This window comes from Ahaetulla prasina, chromosome 1 (genome assembly GCF_028640845.1).
Source record: "Ahaetulla prasina isolate Xishuangbanna chromosome 1, ASM2864084v1, whole genome shotgun sequence".
Taxonomy (NCBI): Eukaryota; Metazoa; Chordata; class Lepidosauria; order Squamata; family Colubridae; genus Ahaetulla; species Ahaetulla prasina.
In genome coordinates this window covers 303,989,179-304,008,648 of record NC_080539.1, presented here as the reverse complement: position 1 = coordinate 304,008,648, position 19,470 = coordinate 303,989,179, and the positions used below count along the sequence as shown (strand labels likewise).

Here is a 19,470-nt window from a genome sequence, read left to right as displayed (position 1 = left end):
ACTCCATTATCTCAAACAAAGAATATCAAGTTCATCGATCAGATCGTGAAATCCGAAGAGGTGGTGGAGTGGCTATCTTTTACAAAAAGTCACTGAATCTAAAAAATATTCAAGTTTCACACAAACTTTCTCTCCCTGAAACTATTGTATGCGACCTATCCCTTAACACCACTCTTCGATTCTTACTATGCTACAGAGCCCCTGACTATGACATTACCCATGCAAATATGCTAACCTCACTGCTAACATGGGCTACCTCTTGCCCATACCCTCTCATCTTCCTGGGCGACCTAAATCTACCTCTCATTAACTGGATAACTAATGAATGTACAACTGATCCAATCCATACTACACTGTCGTGTCCCACTCCTCCGCTGACGGCCGGGTCAGGGAAATCCGAATCAGGCTTGCCTCTGCAGCTCTGCCCAAAGTCCTAGCAAAGTCCTCAGAGCAGGCAGGAGACCAGTAAGTGACTTCAGCAAGATAAGTTCGACTTTTGCCTGACTCAGAGACTGCCAGAAAGTAGATCCTTTATATAGGCCATGGGGTGTGGCTCCATGACTCAGCACTCATTAAGGCCTGCCCTTCCCTTCCTTCTGTTGCCTCCGCCTCTCCAATCTTCTGATGCGAGGGTCACTCCAATCAGCTGTTGTTGGGAGTAAACCCTCCTCAGGCTCACCTGCTGTGGAGGAGGGGGAGGGGTCTAGCTGCTCCGTTTGCCTGGGCATGGAGTCAGGGCTGGGGGAGGGAGATGCTCCTTCTTCTGCAGTTTGTGTGGGCATGGAGCCAGGACTTGGGCCGGGAGGCATACATTCCTCAGTGTTCGGGAGCAGGTAAGAAGGCCCCGGCTGCTCTGAGGGCGGGCAAGACACAACACTACACTATACAACGCTGTTACAAACCTAGGTCTTGAACAACTTGTAACTAACAATACAAGACTCAACAACTGCCTTGATCTCATCTTCTGCAACAACCCAAACTCAATTTATGGACTACAAATTAAATAACCTTTTTCCAACAGTGACCACTGCACGATTGATTTTCGTCTCAATATACGTCCATACTCAAATCGTCATAACAATAGTATCCCCATCTACAACTTCAAAAAAGCCAACTACGACCTTATAAACAACGATCTTTCATTTCTGGACTGGTAAAATCTGTTTGCAAACTGCATAACTGCTGAAGACCACTATAGAGTTTTCCTACTTGAAATCAATAGAGTCATTAAACTATATGTACCACAAATGACAACCATGATCAGGAAAAGCAAACTATCCATATCAATAAAAAAGCTTCAATCAAAAAAAAAATCCCTCTGGAAAAGAAACAAAAAAGGCTTTGTAGCAAATTTCAAAAATCGCTACAGTAATATATGCAACCAAATAAAAACTGAATGCACAAATTACCACACCAAATAAGAAGAGGACCTTCTGCGCACAAATTCCAATCGTGCCTTTTATAATTTTGTTAACAAAAAACTTAAAGACACAAGATCCATCCCACCACTAAAAGATTCTAACAACAAAGAATGCAATGACGAAACAGTTAAAGCCAACCTCTTCAACATATTCTTTGGCTCAGTTTTTGTTAACAGCGATGACACATATCCGACATTCCACAAACGTACCAGCAATGAACATGATGACTTAACTCATATAGACTTCACAGAAGAAAATATTGGAAAAGCTCTTCATAACATAAAACCATCGCTATCTATTGGACCCGATGGACTATGTGCCTACTTCTTAAAAAAACTTTCCACTAATATAGCAAAAACCCTAAGCATAATCTTTGATAAAGCTTTCACTACCAGTTCCCTTCCCAAACTTTGGTCACTGGCCACAGTCATCCCTATCTTCAGAAAAGGTGACCCCAGCTTAGTCGAAAATTACAGACCAATCTCTCTATGCTGCGTCACCTGCAAAGTCATGGAATCAATCATCAACCAATCCATTACCTCACACTTAGAAGCAAACAACCTACTCTCCAATAAACAATTTGGTTTATAATTTGGAAAAAATTATCATGCAACTTACAACTTCTACACTGTAAAAATATATGGACTACAAATCTCGACCAAGGCAAAACAATAGATGCAATCTACATAGACTTCTGCAAAGCTTTTGACTCAGTAGTACATGATAAACTTCTCCTAAAACTAAAATCCTACGGCATTTCAGGACCCCTTCACAAATAGATATCTGCTTTTCTGTCTAACAGACAACAAGTGGTCAAAATTGGCAATGCTCTATGAAATCCTGTTCCTGTCAAGAGTGGCGTTCCTCAAGGCAGCGTCCTTGGACCAACACTCTTCATACTATACATTAATGATCTTTGTGATCATATCTCAAGTAATTGTGTTCTCTTTGCTGACGATGTCAAACTATTTAACACCACTGATAATACATCTATCATTCAAAAAGACCTTGATCATCTAACAGCTTGGTCTAAAACTTGGCAACTGCAAATCTCAACCAGCAAATGCTCAGTCTTACATATAGGAAAAAAGAACCCAAACACTAAGTACTCGCTTGATGGACATTACCTCACAGATGACCCCCATCCCGTTAAAGAACTTGGAGTTTTCATGTCAAATGATCTCAGTGCCAAAGCCCACTGCAAATACATAGCAAAAAAGGCTCTAAGAGTTGTAAACCTAATCTTGCGTAGCTTCTTTTCCAAAAACACTACACTACTAACCAGAGCATATAAAACATTTGCTAGACCAATTCTAGAATACAGCTCACCTGTTTGGAACCCTCACCATATCTCTGACATCAGTACAATTGAACGTGTCCAGAAATATTTTACAAGAAGAGTTCTCCATTCCTCTGTAAACAACAAAATACCTTATCCCACTAGACTTGAAATCCTGGGCTTGGAAAACTTGGAACTCCGTCGCCTTCGACAAGACCTAAGTTTAACTCATAGAATCATCTATTGTAATGTCCTTCCTGTCAAAGACTACTTCAGCTTTAATTGCAATAATACAAGAGCAACCAATAGATTTAAACTTAATGTCAACCGCTTTAATCTAGATTGCAGAAAATATGACTTCTATAACAGAATCATCAGTGCTTGGAATACTTTACCTGACTCTGTGGTCTCTTCTCATAATCCTAAAAGCTTTAACCAAAAACTTTCTACTATTGACCTCACCCCATTCCTAAGAGGACCATAAGGGGCGTGCATAAGCGCACAAACGTGCCTACCATTCCTGTCCTATTGTTTTTCTTTTCTTCTTCATATATATATATATATATATATATATATATATATATATATATATATATATTTGTTTTCTGAGGTTTTCACGGGTGTTTGTATATAGGTCTTTGGTTGTTCGGGTTTTCTCCCGTGTAAAATTGGAAGTGTCTTGGCGACGTTTCGACGAAGTCTCATTCGTCATCTTCAGGCTTCAACCGTGCTTCTGGGAGCAATGTGTGATCGCAGCTATTTCTTCCTTTTAACTGCTAGTGGGGTTTGAACTGATTGGGTGGGAGCTTGGCTGTGCTCTGATTGGCTGGGGTTTTCTGTGCTCTGATTGGCTGGGGTGTGTCCTGTGTTGGTGGGGGCTTGGTTGTGCTCAGTCTAATCTGTGCTGCAGGGGATTTGAGCTGGTGAGCTGCACTGCTGCTGTTTGGCTTCGTGTTCGTGGTGGTGCTACATCTTCGTAGTGGGTGTCAGTCTGCTGCATGTATGGATTGGAGGGGTTTGAAATGGCTAATGTTGCAGCTGCGGTCTGGCTTCTGGTCCTTGGTCGTGCTTCCTGATCAGTGTGGGTTTGGGTGTGCTTTCTGGGTGGATGTGGTGGTGACATCCTGTGTGGACCTCGTGAGTGTGGGTCTGGTGTCATTCCTCGTGTTAGGGACACGTTTGTCAATAAGGGCAGGTTTCCAAATGGCTGGTAGGCGGAGGTATCATCTCGTTTGTTCATGCTGTGTGGGCGTTTTCTATCTCGATGGCTTCTCTGATTATTCTGTTGTTAAAGTGTTCAGTTTTGGCGATAGTTCTGGTCTTTTAAAGTCAATATCGTGTCCTGTGACTTTAAAGTGTTGGACCAGGAAGAGTTGGTTCCTCTTTTTGAATGAGTTCTTGTGTTCTTCAATCGTGCACTTATTCTTCTGTTGGTTTGTCCAATGTATGTGGTGGGGCAGGCGGTGCATGGGTTTCATATGCTCCTTGATTTTCTAACTTTAACAACAGAATAATCAGAGAAGCCATCGAGATAGAAAACGCCCACACAGCATGAACAAACGAGATGATACCTCCGCCTACCAGCCATTTGGAAACCTGCCCTTATTGACAAACGTGTCCCTAACACGAGGAATGACACCAGACCCACACTCACGAGGTCCACACAGGATGTCACCACCACACATCCACCCAGAAAGCACACCCAAACCCACACTGATCAGGAAGCACGACCAAGGACCAGAAGCCAGACCGCAGCTGCAACATTAGCCACTTCAAACCCTCCAATCCATACATGCAGCAGACTGACACCCACTACGAAGATGTAGCACACCACCTAACACGAAGCCAAACAGCAGCAGTGCAGCTCACCAGCTCAAATCCCCTGCAGCACAGATTAGACTGAGCACAACCAAGCCCCCACCAACACAGGACACACCCCAGCCAATCAGAGCACAGAAAACCCCAGCCAATCAGAGCACAGCCAAGCTCCCACCCAATCAGTTCAAACCCCACTAGCAGTTAAAATATATATATATATATATATATATATATATATATATATATATATATATATATATATATATATATATATATATATATATATATATATATATATGTCTTTGGTTGTTGGGTTTTCTCCGTGTAAAATTGGAAGTGTATATATATATATATATATATATATATATATATATATATATATATATATATATATATATATATATATATATATATATATATATATATATATATATATATATGTCTTTGGTTGTTCGGGTTTTCTCCCGTGTAAAATTGGAAGTGTATATATATATGCTTATACCTTTATATACTATATAACCTTTCTGTATGATAGTTACATATATTGTTGTGACAAAATAAATAAATAAATAAATAAATAAAATTTGTGTGTGTGGCATTTTCTTTATACACTGAAACCTGACATAGAGTGGCCAAGGATCGGACATGACTAAAGGACTGACAATGATGGCTTCCCCTGTCAGTGTTAGTGGGAGTGTTTTGGAGGTTCCTTGTCTGGGCTGTTTACTGTTAGCTTGTTTGGCAGTTCCTTGATTGGGGTATTGTTTACTTCTTGATTCTTGGTCTGTCGTTAATCTATGCTCATCTGGGTGCTGATTACTGGTGGTTTTGGTTGTTTTGCTTCCTTTTTTTGGCTTGTTCATTGTCTCTTTTGCACAGTATGTTTATATCTACGTGTCTATTAATTGAGAGCAAACCCCATCCCTTACTAGCACTGATGATGTAACCTAATTTGGGTAATGAAATATCTGCAAGAAAGCAAGGAAACTCAGAGAGCACCAAGGACCCTTCTTTCAACCATAAACTACAGATATTCTCCTTTATTGACAATTCAATTGTTAGCTGGAATTTCCGAAAGTTGTACTTCAGCAACTGCAGGCTGCAGGTTCTATGTTTGCTTTAAATTGTAAATTAGAATGCCACTCTTCATAGTGTAAAAGACTATTAGGAGAAAAATGAAAGAGTCAGAGAAACATGCCTTCTGGCATGCATTTTCCAAACTCAACTTTCCTCCATATAATCAGTATTTAAAAATGCAAGGACCTTAAGAACTTGTCCTGCAGGAAGAACAGAACAGAACAGAACAGAACAGAATAACAGAGTTGGAAGGGACCTTGGAGGTCTTCTAGTCCAACCCCCTGTTCAGGCAGGAAGCCGTATACTATTTCAGACAAATGGTTGTCCAATCTCTTCTTAAAAACTTTCAGTGTTGGAGAATTCAGAATTCAATATATTCAGTGACTATGCTTCAATATCTTAGTTTTCTTTGTTTAAGTGTAGAAATGGTGAAGAATAATTCTGAATAGAATAGAATAGAATAGAATAGAATAGAATAGAATAGAATAGAATAGAATAGAATAGAATAGAATAGAATTTTTATTGGCCAAGTGTGATTGGACACACAAGGAATTTGTCTTGGTGCATATGCTCTCAGTGTACATAAAAGAAAAGATACGTTTATCCAGAATTCTAAGGTACAACAGTTAATGATAGTCATAGGGTACAAATAAGCAATCAGGAAACAATCAATATCAATATAAACTGTAAGGATACAAGCAACAAAGTTACAGTCATACAGTCATAAGTGGAAGGAGATGGGTGATATTTTGCTTAATGGATCTCCTTAAGCAAAATAGTCCCAATGCCAGTTTTGTACTATTCTGAAGTAGGGGAAAATATACGAAGGGTACTCACACATATCGGCTTTCCGGAGATTCCTTGCTCTGATCACTCTTATGGTAAGGAAACAACAAGGTGCTACCTCTCCCTGTATAATATAATAATGTATTGAAAACAACATTAAGGTGTGAATTGCAGGTTAGAAGTTGGAACGGATGGAAGAGAGAAGTACTGAGCAGAAAAAAATGTCATATAGTGGATCTCAAAAACTCAAAGTAAACTTGAATATTTCTTCTAGCAAATATTAAAAGGGCTTGACAATAATATTAAGAGGAGATACAAATTGGCTTGTAAGCATCTGAGAATCATTGAGTCTTATCTTCTATTGCAAGATTATCTACTTGAATCCCTGATGAATTCCCTAGGCTGACTTCCATCCTTCCGAGGTTGGTAAAATGAGGACCCAAACTGTTGGGGACAATATGCTGACTCTGTAAACTGCTTACAGAGGGCTGTAAAAGCACCATGAAGCAGTATGTAAGTCTAAGTGCTATTGCTAACTGCTAAAGTATTTTTAGTGGGGAAAAAACCTCATCTTTGCTGTTAACAATTCTGATCATTAGGAGAGTTTTTCTCATTGTCAACATACACAACTTTTGTGTAATTGCCCTTCATTTATTCTAGTCTGTTGCAAGACACATCAAGGTGATGTGTGATGTGCATATATCCATTCTTTGCATTAGTTAATGAAACAACAACATTCCCCATGAAACACTCTACACAATTAGAGTCTAGCCCTTCATAGAGCAGAGGAAAAAATGATTATATTTAAATAATGCATCATTTGCACAAGCTATGCATATTTACAAAAGGTTTAAATGAAATAAACCGTCTTGTGGTCCATTATAGTTTTAATGAGGGTTTTATACTGGTTTTATAGTTTTCAGCCAATTTCGTATTAGTCTTTTAAATTTGTTTTTAATTTTTATACTTGTTGTTTTATCTGGCTGTAAACCGCTCTGAGTCCTTTGGGAGAAGGGCGGTATAAAAATTGGAATAAATAAATAAATAAATAAATTATATTTGTAAATTTTCTGAGTTGCTGTTGATGGTATGGAGATAATTTTTGTATCGACAGACTGCCTATTTAATAAAACCAGAACTGTCATTGCAGGATACCAAGGTGGCTGTGTCATTCTGGAGAATTGATCAAAATGAACTGATCACTAATTCCCACAAGACGGTCAAATAATTTACTAAGACTGTATTACTATTATTCCTCTCTTCCTTACTAGTATCTATCACTTCCCACTTATTACTATAACACGACCCTTTTGTCTTTCAATTTATATTGTTTTGTTTCCTAGTACGATTTGATAGCTTATTAGTAACCTTGACTATCACTAAGCATTGTATCTTTTTATTCTTGATGAATGTATTTTATTCTCCTTATGTACACTGAGAGCATATACACCAAAGACAAATTCCTTCTGTGTCCAATCACACTTGACCAATAAAGAATTCTATTTGGTATTCTATTCTATGAAGACATTAATTCCTACACTAAAGAGGACTACCAAGGCTGCATTTCCAAAGGTGCTTTGTGAAGCAACCAAAGGTACTTTCCAAACTATTGCTGGAAGCACTGTGGCAGCATTGGCTCTTAAAGGGACAGCAGAGCTTCTTGGGATCTTTTCTAGTCTTGTAGATATGTATGTGTATGGACAGAAAATCCTTTAACCTCATTTACTACTGAAACACAGCTTTACTTTAATAAACTTGAAGTAACCATACCAGCTCTTAGAGAGAACTACCCTCTTGACCCTTTGATCAGTTTGCACAAATGACAAAAGAACATCTTAACAAATGTTTCAGTTAGGAGACAAAGATCCAAGTTGTGGCTATTCCTAGGTTACTATGTAGGCTTGCATTCTAGAATAACAATAGCAATAGCACTTAGATTTATATACTTGTCCTTAGTGCTTTACAGCTCTTTCTAAGCGGTTTACAGAGTCAGTATTTTGCCCCCAACTATCTCGATTCTCATTTTACCAACCTCAGAAAAATGGAAGTCAACTGAGTCAACCTTGAGCCCATCAGGATTGAACTCCTGGCATGTGGACAGTGTTAGCCTACAATACTGCGTTCTAAACACTGTGCCTTATGGGATAATGCCAATGACCTACTTAATTCAGCATCTGATTTTCCATGGTGACCCATCATAGTCAGATTTATTATTTAGCTTACTAAGGTCAATCAACTCAATAGTACTATTCTGAACTGGAGTTGGGTCCCTATATATTTAAATAAACAAATAGACAAATAAATCTAATATTCAGAGGCATGATCCATCCTGACTAATAACATTTGATAACTTTACTCTGCTCACATTTGGTGAATCCCATTTTGAATCCTTCCCACATTCTGTAATAATTTCTACAAGAGATGGGTGGCAAGGAGAAAGCTACAATTGCTAAGACACATGCTTTCAATTGGCCATCAACATGCTGATATTACATAGAACCAAGGGTGGGATTCAAGAAATTAAACAACCGGTTCTCTGCCCTAATGATTTCTTCCAACAACCAGTTTGCCAAACTGTTCAGAAAGTTAACAACCGGTTCTCCCAATGTGGTGCAAACTGGCTGAATCTCACCACTGCATAGAACATAAAAAGGACATTTACCATTGGTTTAACTCCACATGCGAGGATACAAATAGAAAGCTTACCCAAAAAGGTGAATCTCCAGACACTTCCATGTTGTGATCTGGCAAAACCGTGTAGACTGAATGTTCTTGAGGGCAGGTGAGGGCAATACTGTGAATGTTCACAGAGATGTACAGCTTTTGAACCGGCATAAGTAGATAGTTATTTCAAAAATGATTCACAGCCACGCCTTCTCTTCTTGAGCAACAACAAAAAATTCCCGCCTTACATCACTACTACAGCAAATGCCAATGCATGACACACCTTTGAAGAAACCATTGCTGATAGCATGAACAGACCACCTTGTCTTTCCTTCCCAACTTGATTGATATTGATTCTAAAATTACTTTTTTTCAATGAAAAACATTAGTTGAAAAGATAAAAATGGTTACCTGGCTGGATATTAAATATGTGTCTCTTTTTCTATAGTGCCAGATTATGATCAGGTTTTGGGGGAGGGGGGAAGAGTAATAAGCAATTGATTTTCAACATTCTGCCCAATGCTTTCTCAGCTGGAGCCATAGTGCTTATTATTTACACAACAATTTGAAACCATAGCTGCCAGTTATTTAACTAGTGTTGGCTTTACACATTCATACACGTTAAATTCTTCCCAAGGAACTAGGATGTCATTATATATCAATGTAATAAATGTGCAGTTCCCAGTAATGTGACCTTTTGCAATTGACTGATAAGAAATTTTGTCAATACACAGATTTTCTAACTTCTATCCAAAATTATTTTTGGTATGGCACCCAGAGTGCTAATAACTCTGGGGGACCACCAAAACTGGTTTAAGCCAGAATCTTTCAACTTCAAATTTCAGATCTGGATACCTTTTGATCTTCTCAAATTCTTTGTCTTCTATTCTACTGTGGTAAAAATATCCCAATAAAAGAAACAGGCGACAGCAACTCAATAAACAATTCTTACTTTAAGATTCAGAGGTTTATTTCACGAGCAATTTGGAACATGAACAGCTATCATAACATTACTTACATCAACAACCCATTGCAATGAGGTCCAGAGACAATAGCTAGGTCCATTAAGGAATAGCTACGGCCAATGGCCTTGTTCTGAGACCCATTTCCTTCTTTTATGTTTTTCTTCTGACAGCCCCTCAGTAAATGAAATTTTTCTGAAGTTACTTTCTTGTACTCTCATACTGACCGTCAGTTAGCACATACTTGCATTTACATGTGAAATTCCCTTCCACCTTCTACTTTCAGTTCCTTATTTCCCATCGTTTCTTAATGCTCTTAATCCAAAATAGCTTTTGAAACTATCTATTTAGCAAATACATGTTATAAAATTGTGCTAGCATAGCAAATTACAAATATCTTGTTACTCTTAAGAAATCATTCTATCTGACACTTTAATATATAGAAAGTCATTTGAGGCCTACTATCATCTTGAAGCCCATATAATTTTAACAAATTCAAAACCCAGTTTTCCTCCCCTCACACTATCTCCTGATATTGCTCACTTCAATTATTTTCAATTTCTTCTTTTTAAACACAGTTGCATCTGGTGTGATATAAACCAAGTGTCTACCATATTGTAATTGGAAATCCCACAATATTTTAACCTGCTCATTTTAAAGATTTTTGTTCAACTATATATTCCCACCAATTATTAATTTTTACAGATGTTCCAGTGAATCATTTTAGCAATTGTGTTATGTTGTTTATAATCAATTTGTGTAATTTTCCTATACAACTTGAGTATATGATCTAGCATTTCTTCTGTTTCTTTGCACAATCTACTGTTCAATGACTTTTCAATTCTAACCTTGATCACTTTATTTCAAATAGCTTGATTTTGTACATCTGAAATCAAGCCTTCACTTTCTTTTTTTTAAAAAATTCAAGTTGTAAGCCATTGCCAGGTGTTATCTTTATCCACTTTCCCCTTGATCCTTTGAAAAAATTGACCATCCTTTTCCTTGCCAGCATTCGTTCTTATTTTTATTGCATTATTTCAATATTCATGTTTTGTTTCCTGAAAGTACAGTAAGTTTCAATTATTTAATTGAATCAATGCTTGTTTTCTTGACTGTCTTTTATGTAATCAGCCAATTTATGCTGTTCTACTTTGAAAGTTTGTTTGACCTGAAGTAAGCTTCTGCCTCCAGGTATAATTTATCAATATCATTATGGGGATGTAATACATAATGGATAGTAGTTATTAGCTTTCTTGTTTATCCAGTTCAGGTTATGTCCCGTTTATAATTCCAGCAGTGTATACACAGGTATGCCAGGTATTGATGGTTTTGATGGTGCTTCCATCATTTAATTTTGTCTTTTATATCTGTGCTAAAAATTCTTATATTTATCAATGACTGAATTTCTATTTCTAATTTTCTATAAAGCTTCAGATCATCCATATAAAGCTAATGTGATATTTGATAGTACTTTTTGTTGCTTGGTAGCCAAGATTTGTTTTTTTCAAGACCATCAAAATGGAATGATAGTAAAGACAAATAACAAGGTTAATCATTTCCAACCACCAATCATGTCTTCTAAACGTCTTCCATTGTTTTTTCTATAAGCATTCTAATGTTTTTGCTGACACCAGTTGCTTCCAAACATTTGATGGTCCAACTATGTGGAAATGAATCAAAACATTTCTTATAATCAATCCAAACCATATGTAAACTGGTTTTTCAGCTTTTCTAATTCTCTAGAACTATTTTATTAAGCAAAAGTTGCATTTTGTACCACTGGTTTTCTTTTTATTTCCTTTTTATTCTACTATTTTCTTCTAAACAATTTTGGATGTTATCTGTTATTATGCCTTTGAGTAATTTAAATATTAGGCAAGCATGCTATTGGTGTATAGTTTCCTGGTTTTGGCCCTTTTGCTGGGCCTTTTTGAATCAGATAAGTTTTGCTAGTTGTTAACCAGTTATTGAAGTCTTTTTTATGCAATATTTCATTAAGCTATTTATCTATAGTCATATATAAGCTATCACATATTTGAGCCAAAAGTCATGTAATTCTTGAAGTCCAATTTTTAATCCTTTTCACTTGATTTTTAATCATTACTGCTATATTATTATTTTGTCCATTTGATTTTTACTAAATTCACCTTCAAATTACTTTATCTATCTAGCATTTTTATTATAGTCTTTTTGACTATAAACTGGATTGTTTTCTTTTCATTTGTTTTCCATTTTCAGAATTTCTATTTTCATTTATACTTGAATATAAGTATACTGTCTATATTTAGAATCATCTTTTGTTCTAATAGCTGGTTTTACTTAAACTGGATGACTTATGCCTTATTCCAGGGGTGAAATCTACTTACCTTCCTTACCTATTCAGAAGTGCATGCACCGTGCATGCGCAGAGGGTAAAAAACACATTACTTCCTGTTAAAACCAGGAAGAAATGACAACTGGGCAGGTGGGCAGAGCCTCGCGCTGCCATCATTACCAGTTCTCTGAACCACCCGCCACAATCGCTACCGGATCAGGAAATCCGGTCCGAACCGGGAGCATTTCACCCCTGCTTCATTCCATTAAATTTTCCCCACTCTTGCTAGTATTTGTTGCTTTATGGTTTCTAAAGTTTTTTCATTTTTCTGGTAGAGAGGTCAGTTTATAGGTTATTTCAGTGTTAATCTGTACTAGCTTTATTATTACTTCTTCCAAATTGTCATTTCTCTAGTTAATGTGAGTTTTTTTCCTTTATATTTGCAACTGTTACTATTGGAGATTCTTCTACTATTCTATTATTGTTTTGGGGTCTTCCATTTTCAGTTTTTCCGAATCTCTTCCAGTTCTACATCCCTGAATATTTTATTTCTGGTAATGCATCTCCTCAAGTCTGCTGATTGTTATTCAATAATATTAGAATCTGCAGCATCTCCTCAAGTCTGCTGATTGTTATTCAATAATATTAGAATCTGGTTAAATTATTTTCCAATGTTCAAACATTCACTTTAAGTACCTTTGTTGGTTGGTTCTTGTTTATAATAGCAGCCCAAAATGATGTAATTTTTATGTTTGTTTTATCTGGTTGTTGTTCTTTCACTAATCCTACAGGGCTAGGTCCTAGTTGCCCATCCATAGCTCCTAAGTCCCATTGCCCATTTGTTCACAGATATCAAGGAACGCTAATATCTAATATGGTTTACTGTAGTATCATTGTTAGAATTGCAAAATCCTGCCAATAACTTCCACAATATTAACAACAATCATAATAATAACAACAAGGCCCTTGGGAAGAACTTGATAGGTGGACAAAAATGGCAAATCCAGTCTAAATATCTCGCTGTCTGTGCACCAACCATAATAAAAAATACCCTCCATAGGTATCCTTTTGTCTTGGGTGAGGAGGGGCTTGTGACACTTGATGAGATTGAAAACTATGGTCACAGTAACGCATTCTACCTGAAACGTCACCTATGTCAGACAGGTCATAGCAGAAGAGCCAAACTAAGTGCATCCATCAGCCCATTTAATATGGTAGGGGGGGAAAGAATCCTAAACCAGATTCACTGAATGGCCACACAATTCATTTAACTTTAGGTATTTGCTTAACAACTGAGGGGGGAAAAGATAGAACTAGGCACAATAAATAACCACCTTGCTTAGCAACAGAAATTCCAGTTGCAATTGTGGTAATAAGTTGAAGATTACCTATGTGCACCATCAAGTCATTTCAACTCCTAGCAACCACACATACTGTCAAGCCCAGCTCCGGCTCGACACATGATGCTACAGGGATACGGATCATGGGAGCAGCCCCTAATCAAAGATCCAAAGGGATGACATATCAAGGACTTGTTTGAGGGCTGCAGAGATCTGCGTTTGGCAAGCACGGGGAAGGAATCAGCACACTGGTGGCTGGGATAGAGGGAGATGAAGGCACATACATGGATGATACATAGATAGGCCTCCTAATTGCGGAGCAGGCCTGTTTAAATATTTGCAAACCTTGGGAAATACCATCTGGTCAGCAGCTGCCATTTAATGTCTCTTCTGGTGCCAAACCACTAACTGGCTGACTTGTCCTGTCTCTGCAGCTTTACTCACCTTCACTCTCTTATTTTTCTCCAAAGTAAACCAAAACAAAATTGTCAGTGGACATAAAGGACAATGTCAAACTTTGCTCTTTTAAAATGCTGCTAAGCCAGGGATTGATTCATTTCAGTGGCGGTATTCAGCCAGTTCTATCTGGTTCAGGTGAACCGGTAGTGGCGGCAGTAGGAGGCTCTGCCCAAACTGGATAGAACCAGCTGAATACCACCGCTGAATACCACCACCGCCTGGAGGTTATCATGTCCTATTTTTGATGCTCTGCACACACACACACACACACACACACATCCCTGCAGTAGCGAAGGGAAGTGAATACCACCCCTGGTACATTTAGGTTCCTATATCAAGCCAGAACGAAAGGAGAACGGTTGGAAGTCAGGAAAAGGAACAACCGGTGATTCGTTTTGTTTTGTTTTGCTTTGCAAGCAAGGAAAATTCTACTCTCAGTACTGGAGTAGGACTGCTAGCCTTAAACTGTTTTTCCTTTTCGAGGAAAGACTGTATCATAACTGAAAGGCTTATCCAATAACTGCAAGCTTCCAGTTTGATTTCAGGGCACTCATATTGCTAAAAAAGAAAAAGAACTGTACTTTTTAATGGGAAAAAAAATTCAGAGGAAGCCTTAGGATTGCTATGTAACAAGGTTCATCACATTTTCCCTTCTGCATGTGCCCAGAGCAGCAGAGTGTCTTCTGACCACCCATTCCACTGTGATTCTGGATGCAAATAACTGTATTGGTCTATCTTTTCAGACTTAACATATCAAAATTTCAGATGGTGTGATGTGTGGATGTCATGAGAAAATCTACAATGCATTTAGCACTTATGAACATAATTATAGTTGAATATCTAAACGGGCATGCTTACAATACTGACACATTGACAGAAATGCCCACAGGGCTGGGGTGATGCTGTGTCATTTTATGACACACTTGTTTGTCTTTAAAGTACAACAATGCTTTGCTAATGTAGAAAGAAATTATTTTGAGAAGGGGGGGGGAAGATAATCACAATCCATTTATGATGACACATAGAAAGGAATTTAATTCTTGCAGCAGTGCTGCCTTTTCCGTTCTATTGCTGCATGCAAAGCTTGATAAATCAGGTGCTGGTTATTCAGGATGTTGTATTCACTTAGGTTCACAAGCTTGTCAAAATCCTCATCCGAATATTTCAGGCAGTAAGTGGAATATGGAGTTTTGCAAGTAGAAACATCAATATTGCCACCATCCATATCGGCTTCAGAGCGCTTTTCGCCTAGAATAAATAACAAAAAATGGAAAGTTATTTTATTATTGGCTTATTTCAGGAGGAAAAAAAATACATCTAATGAAAACTTTTCAGCATCTGGATTTTATTCTTTAACTCTAATCTAGCTTAATATAAATGAGCTCATTTGATCCTATACCCATTGGCGCAATCTTATTTTTGCCAAATAAAGGCTGCAGTCATATAGCTTCTGATAGAGCTTTTCAGGGGAATTCAGCCTCTCCAGATTTCTCCTTCTGTGGTCAAAGAGAGGACTTCAAGTTCAGACAAGAAAATTCAACATGCACTTCTCCCTTTATCACTACCCATTGACTTCTGAGTTTGACTGGTCCATAGACTTAGAACCTCGGTGCCAGAAAGTTAAAGAGAGAGAGAGAGATTGGTAGATAGCAGTCAAAGTGTATGAGAAGATATGAGACTAACAGCATCACAAAATCTGTTCCTCTCAGTGGTGGGATTCAAAAATTTTTACTACCGGTTCTGTGGGCATGGCTAGGTGGACATGGCAGGGGAAGGATACTGTAAAATCTCCATTCTCTCCCCACTCCAGGGGAAGGTTACTACAAAATCTACATTTCCTCCCAATCAGCTGGGCCTTGGGAGGCAGAGGATAGATGGGGGCGGAGCCAGGTAGTATTTACCAGTTCTCCAAACTACTCAAAATTTCCTCTACCGGTTCTCCAGAACTGGTCAGAACTGCTTAATACCACATCTGGTCCGTCTCCTTCACTTCACAATGTCCCTAATCAAGTCAATGCATGGTTAGGAATTGCAACTTCTTTCCTGACTATCCCTAAGGTAATTAATAATAATGATAATACTAGAGTTGGAAGGGACCTTGGAGGTCTTCTAGTCCAACCCCCTGCCCAGGCAGGAAACCCTACACCATTTCAGACAAATGGTTATCCAATATTTTCTTAAAAATTTCAAGTGTGGGAGCATTTACAACTTCTGCAGGCAAGATTTTTCCACTGATTAATTGTTCTAACTGTCAGGAAATTTCTCCTTAGTTCTAAGTTGCATCTCTCCTTGATTAGTTTCCACAATTAATGATGATGACCAAATAAACCATAGCCAGTTGCCTGATTACTACCAATAACTTACCAGGTGCACTATAATATTGGAAAGTATCATTCACTAATGGAAAGAAAACCAAAATGGGGCAACCAGAACGATCTGACTCATTGAAATAGTAGCATTCTTTCAGCTGTTTTCTGTCTTCTTCTGTTAAGACAACATTTGGAAATGGAATCCCTTGTTCTGTGTAGTATTTGCAAGCATCTTCTAGAGGCTGTGCTCATAAAAATGAAAAAAAGAGATTTTATGAAAAATGAAAGAAAACACTTTTGAATATTATTATATTGCACTACAATAAAACACCAATTATGTAGTACCAGTTCAACAGAAAAGTTTGGGTTTTACAAATCCAAGATTTAGAAATTAAATGTGAGACTACTCAACAGAATAAACTCTTGGTGAAATCTTTGCTTCTTATAATCTCACTATTAGAACTGCCAGCAAGTAAAAGTTGTAGCAATATAACACAATCATAAAAATTAAGAATATCTGACTTTAGGATTTTATGATTTACATAAACTGCAGCTAAAAACGGAGCTTGGGAGCCTGTTTTCGCTGGAAGAGTGCTTGGACCACCACAGGCTCCCCCAACATGAATGAAATCAAGCTGGTCATGCCCACCCTGGCCACACTCACCCCGGCCCCCCAAAGTCAAACACAACCCTGATGCAACCTTCAATGAAATCGAGTTTGACACCCCTGATTTAGAACATGGATTTTAGAAAGTTAACAGTGGATTAAGGGCTCAGACGGACTTGGAATTGTAATTTTAAACTATGGGAAGTATTCCTACATTGGTAAATTATAATTGTTTGGATTTTCTTTAGTCAAAACAAGATACTGGGAATTTAAAGGTGGATACTAGAGGGAGTTAGAGTATGGAGGAAAAAAAGAATGGAAATAGTGGATTTTCTGATGGAAGTTTATGAAAAATAGGGTCTTTTGAGTTTTTAGAAATGGGTAAAAGGACTGTTATAGAAGTAATAGAAGAAGAACTAGTCATTCTGGATAATGACTAGTCATTCTGGATAAGTTTGAAATCAATTTGAATATGGATATACAGGAGACAAGCAATGAGAAGGATACAGTATTTGTACTGGACTTACAAATGAAACAGGATTTATTTATTTATTAAATTTATATGATGCCCATCTTATTGTGGCTCAGTAGATGATTTACTGCTTAAAGCAGGGGTCTCCAACCTTGGTCCCTTTAAGACTTGTGGACTTCAACTCCCAGAGTCCCTCAGCCAGCAAAGCAAACTCCCAGAGTCCCTCAGCTGGCAAAGCAAAGCTGGCTGAGGAACTCTGGGAGTTGAAGTCCACAAGTCTTAAAGGGACCAAGGTTGGAGACCCCTGGCTTAAAGGAGACATATAGCTACTAAATCAGAAAACAGATACAGGTTATTATTTTTTTCTTATTCGATATATAAAAGAGACCTGTTAAAGGAACCTTTTAAAAGAAAGATCACAATTATTATTATACTTTATTGTCAGTGCACAACATATGTACAATGAGATTGGTTGAGCTCCCTCAGTGCACTCCACCAACACGATACAACTGACAATGAAGACAGAAAATCCCTAACCCAATAAATCGTATTAACAAAACACTCAGTCCTATTGCACCAGTGCACAAGAAATCAAGCTCTGGGATTCTTATTTATAGGGGTTAGAAATTAACATTGTTAAAAGTATAGGGAAGGTATACATGATTGGCTTATTTATTTATTTGTTTGTTTGTTTGTTTGTTTATTTATTTCTTACCTCTATTTTTTTTATAAATAACTCAAGATGGCAAATATACATAATATACTTCTTCCTTCTCCTATTTTCCCCACAACAACAACCCCAAGAGCCCAACCCCAAGTTGGGTTGAGGGAGAGTGAGTGGCTCAAAGTCAATCACCAGGTTTCATGCCTAGGGTGCGACTAAAATTCACATATCTCTCTGGACCTACTGAACTTTGTTGATAAAGAACGAATGACAAGGTTTTGGATTTGGTTTTTAGCTAAGAGATGAAATATGGGGTGAAGAGAGTACATGCTATATGTTAAGAGATAGTGATCTTTTCTTCTTTTTTACACTATTTTCTTTTTTATTTTGTAATAGTTTCTATAGTTTTTGTTAGAGACCCTCCCCCCCCCACAAAAAAATTTTAAAGGTTTTTTTTTAGCGATCTCACAATTGTTAGAGACCCCACACACACACTTTATGGTCTGTTGCTTCTGTTTCTGTTGCTCCACTCTTGGAGGCGGTTTCGAAGTATTTCTAGAAGGACTATCAGATTCTGTAACAGCTTTGTTCCCTATGCCATCCATCTGGTAAACTCTCAAGATTCGTTTCTCTCACCATGTACAGGTATACATCAGTAATGGGATTCAAATCCCGGCGCTACTAGTTCGCTATCGGTAGCATCAGTAGTCTCCCAAACCAGGGTGAACTGGGAACAATCCACCACTGGCATACGTACAAATTAGACTGTGTTGCTTCTCTGTGTCATATAATATATGTGGGTATATGGTTAATTCTGTATTTATTTATTTATTTATTTATTTATTTATTTATTTATTTATTTATTTTTTAATTTTGTCATGTTTATGTAATGTACATTGGAGGTAGTGATCCTTTGAGAGCTGTATGCAATGAAATTTCATTTTAATGTATGCCGATTAATGTGCTTTTAAAGTGACAATAAAGTTATTCTAAGTTATTCTTTAAATCATTCTAAATTTTACTCTTTTTATCAGTAATGTTTACTAAAATTATTTGGGAATACACACACACACACCCATTTATATATTAACTGGGTTTTTTTTCTGTCAAAGCAACCTGGTCTACTCAAATATGCTTCCCTTTCGCCTTTCAACCCCAATCCAGGAGCCCTCCAGGCAAGTTAATTCTCAAAGCAATGTTTTCAGAGAGTTGGTGAGGTGAGGCGAGGCTGGGGCCACCCTCATCTCAGGAGGAAGTATAATTTGAGAAATGAGATAAATTAATATTAATTTAATATT

The 19,470-nt window shown here is 37.6% G+C and overlaps 2 protein-coding genes across 2 annotated transcripts in view; both read right to left on the bottom strand.

Moving 5' to 3' along the window:
* The window catches only part of LOC131187597 (cytosolic phospholipase A2 epsilon-like), a 52,079-nt gene extending 42,876 nt beyond the window's left edge, over positions 1 to 9,203 (bottom strand). The window contains exons 1-2 of the mRNA XM_058162023.1: positions 9,088 to 9,203; positions 6,433 to 6,505 (exon numbers count right to left, since the gene is read on the bottom strand). Coding sequence (XP_058018006.1) covers positions 6,433 to 6,505; positions 9,088 to 9,117 — 103 coding nt within the window. The 5' untranslated portion in view covers positions 9,118 to 9,203. The remainder of the gene's footprint in view (positions 1 to 6,432; positions 6,506 to 9,087) is intronic.
* A 3,204-nt stretch (positions 9,204 to 12,407) lies between these two features.
* LOC131187595 (cytosolic phospholipase A2 epsilon-like) overlaps positions 12,408 to 19,470 on the bottom strand; it is a 48,791-nt gene continuing 41,728 nt past the window's right edge. Inside the window, exons 20-21 of the mRNA XM_058162022.1 lie at positions 16,485 to 16,671; positions 12,408 to 15,368 (exon numbers count right to left, since the gene is read on the bottom strand). Of these exons, the coding sequence (XP_058018005.1) occupies positions 15,154 to 15,368; positions 16,485 to 16,671 (402 nt within the window). The 3' untranslated portion in view covers positions 12,408 to 15,153. The remainder of the gene's footprint in view (positions 15,369 to 16,484; positions 16,672 to 19,470) is intronic.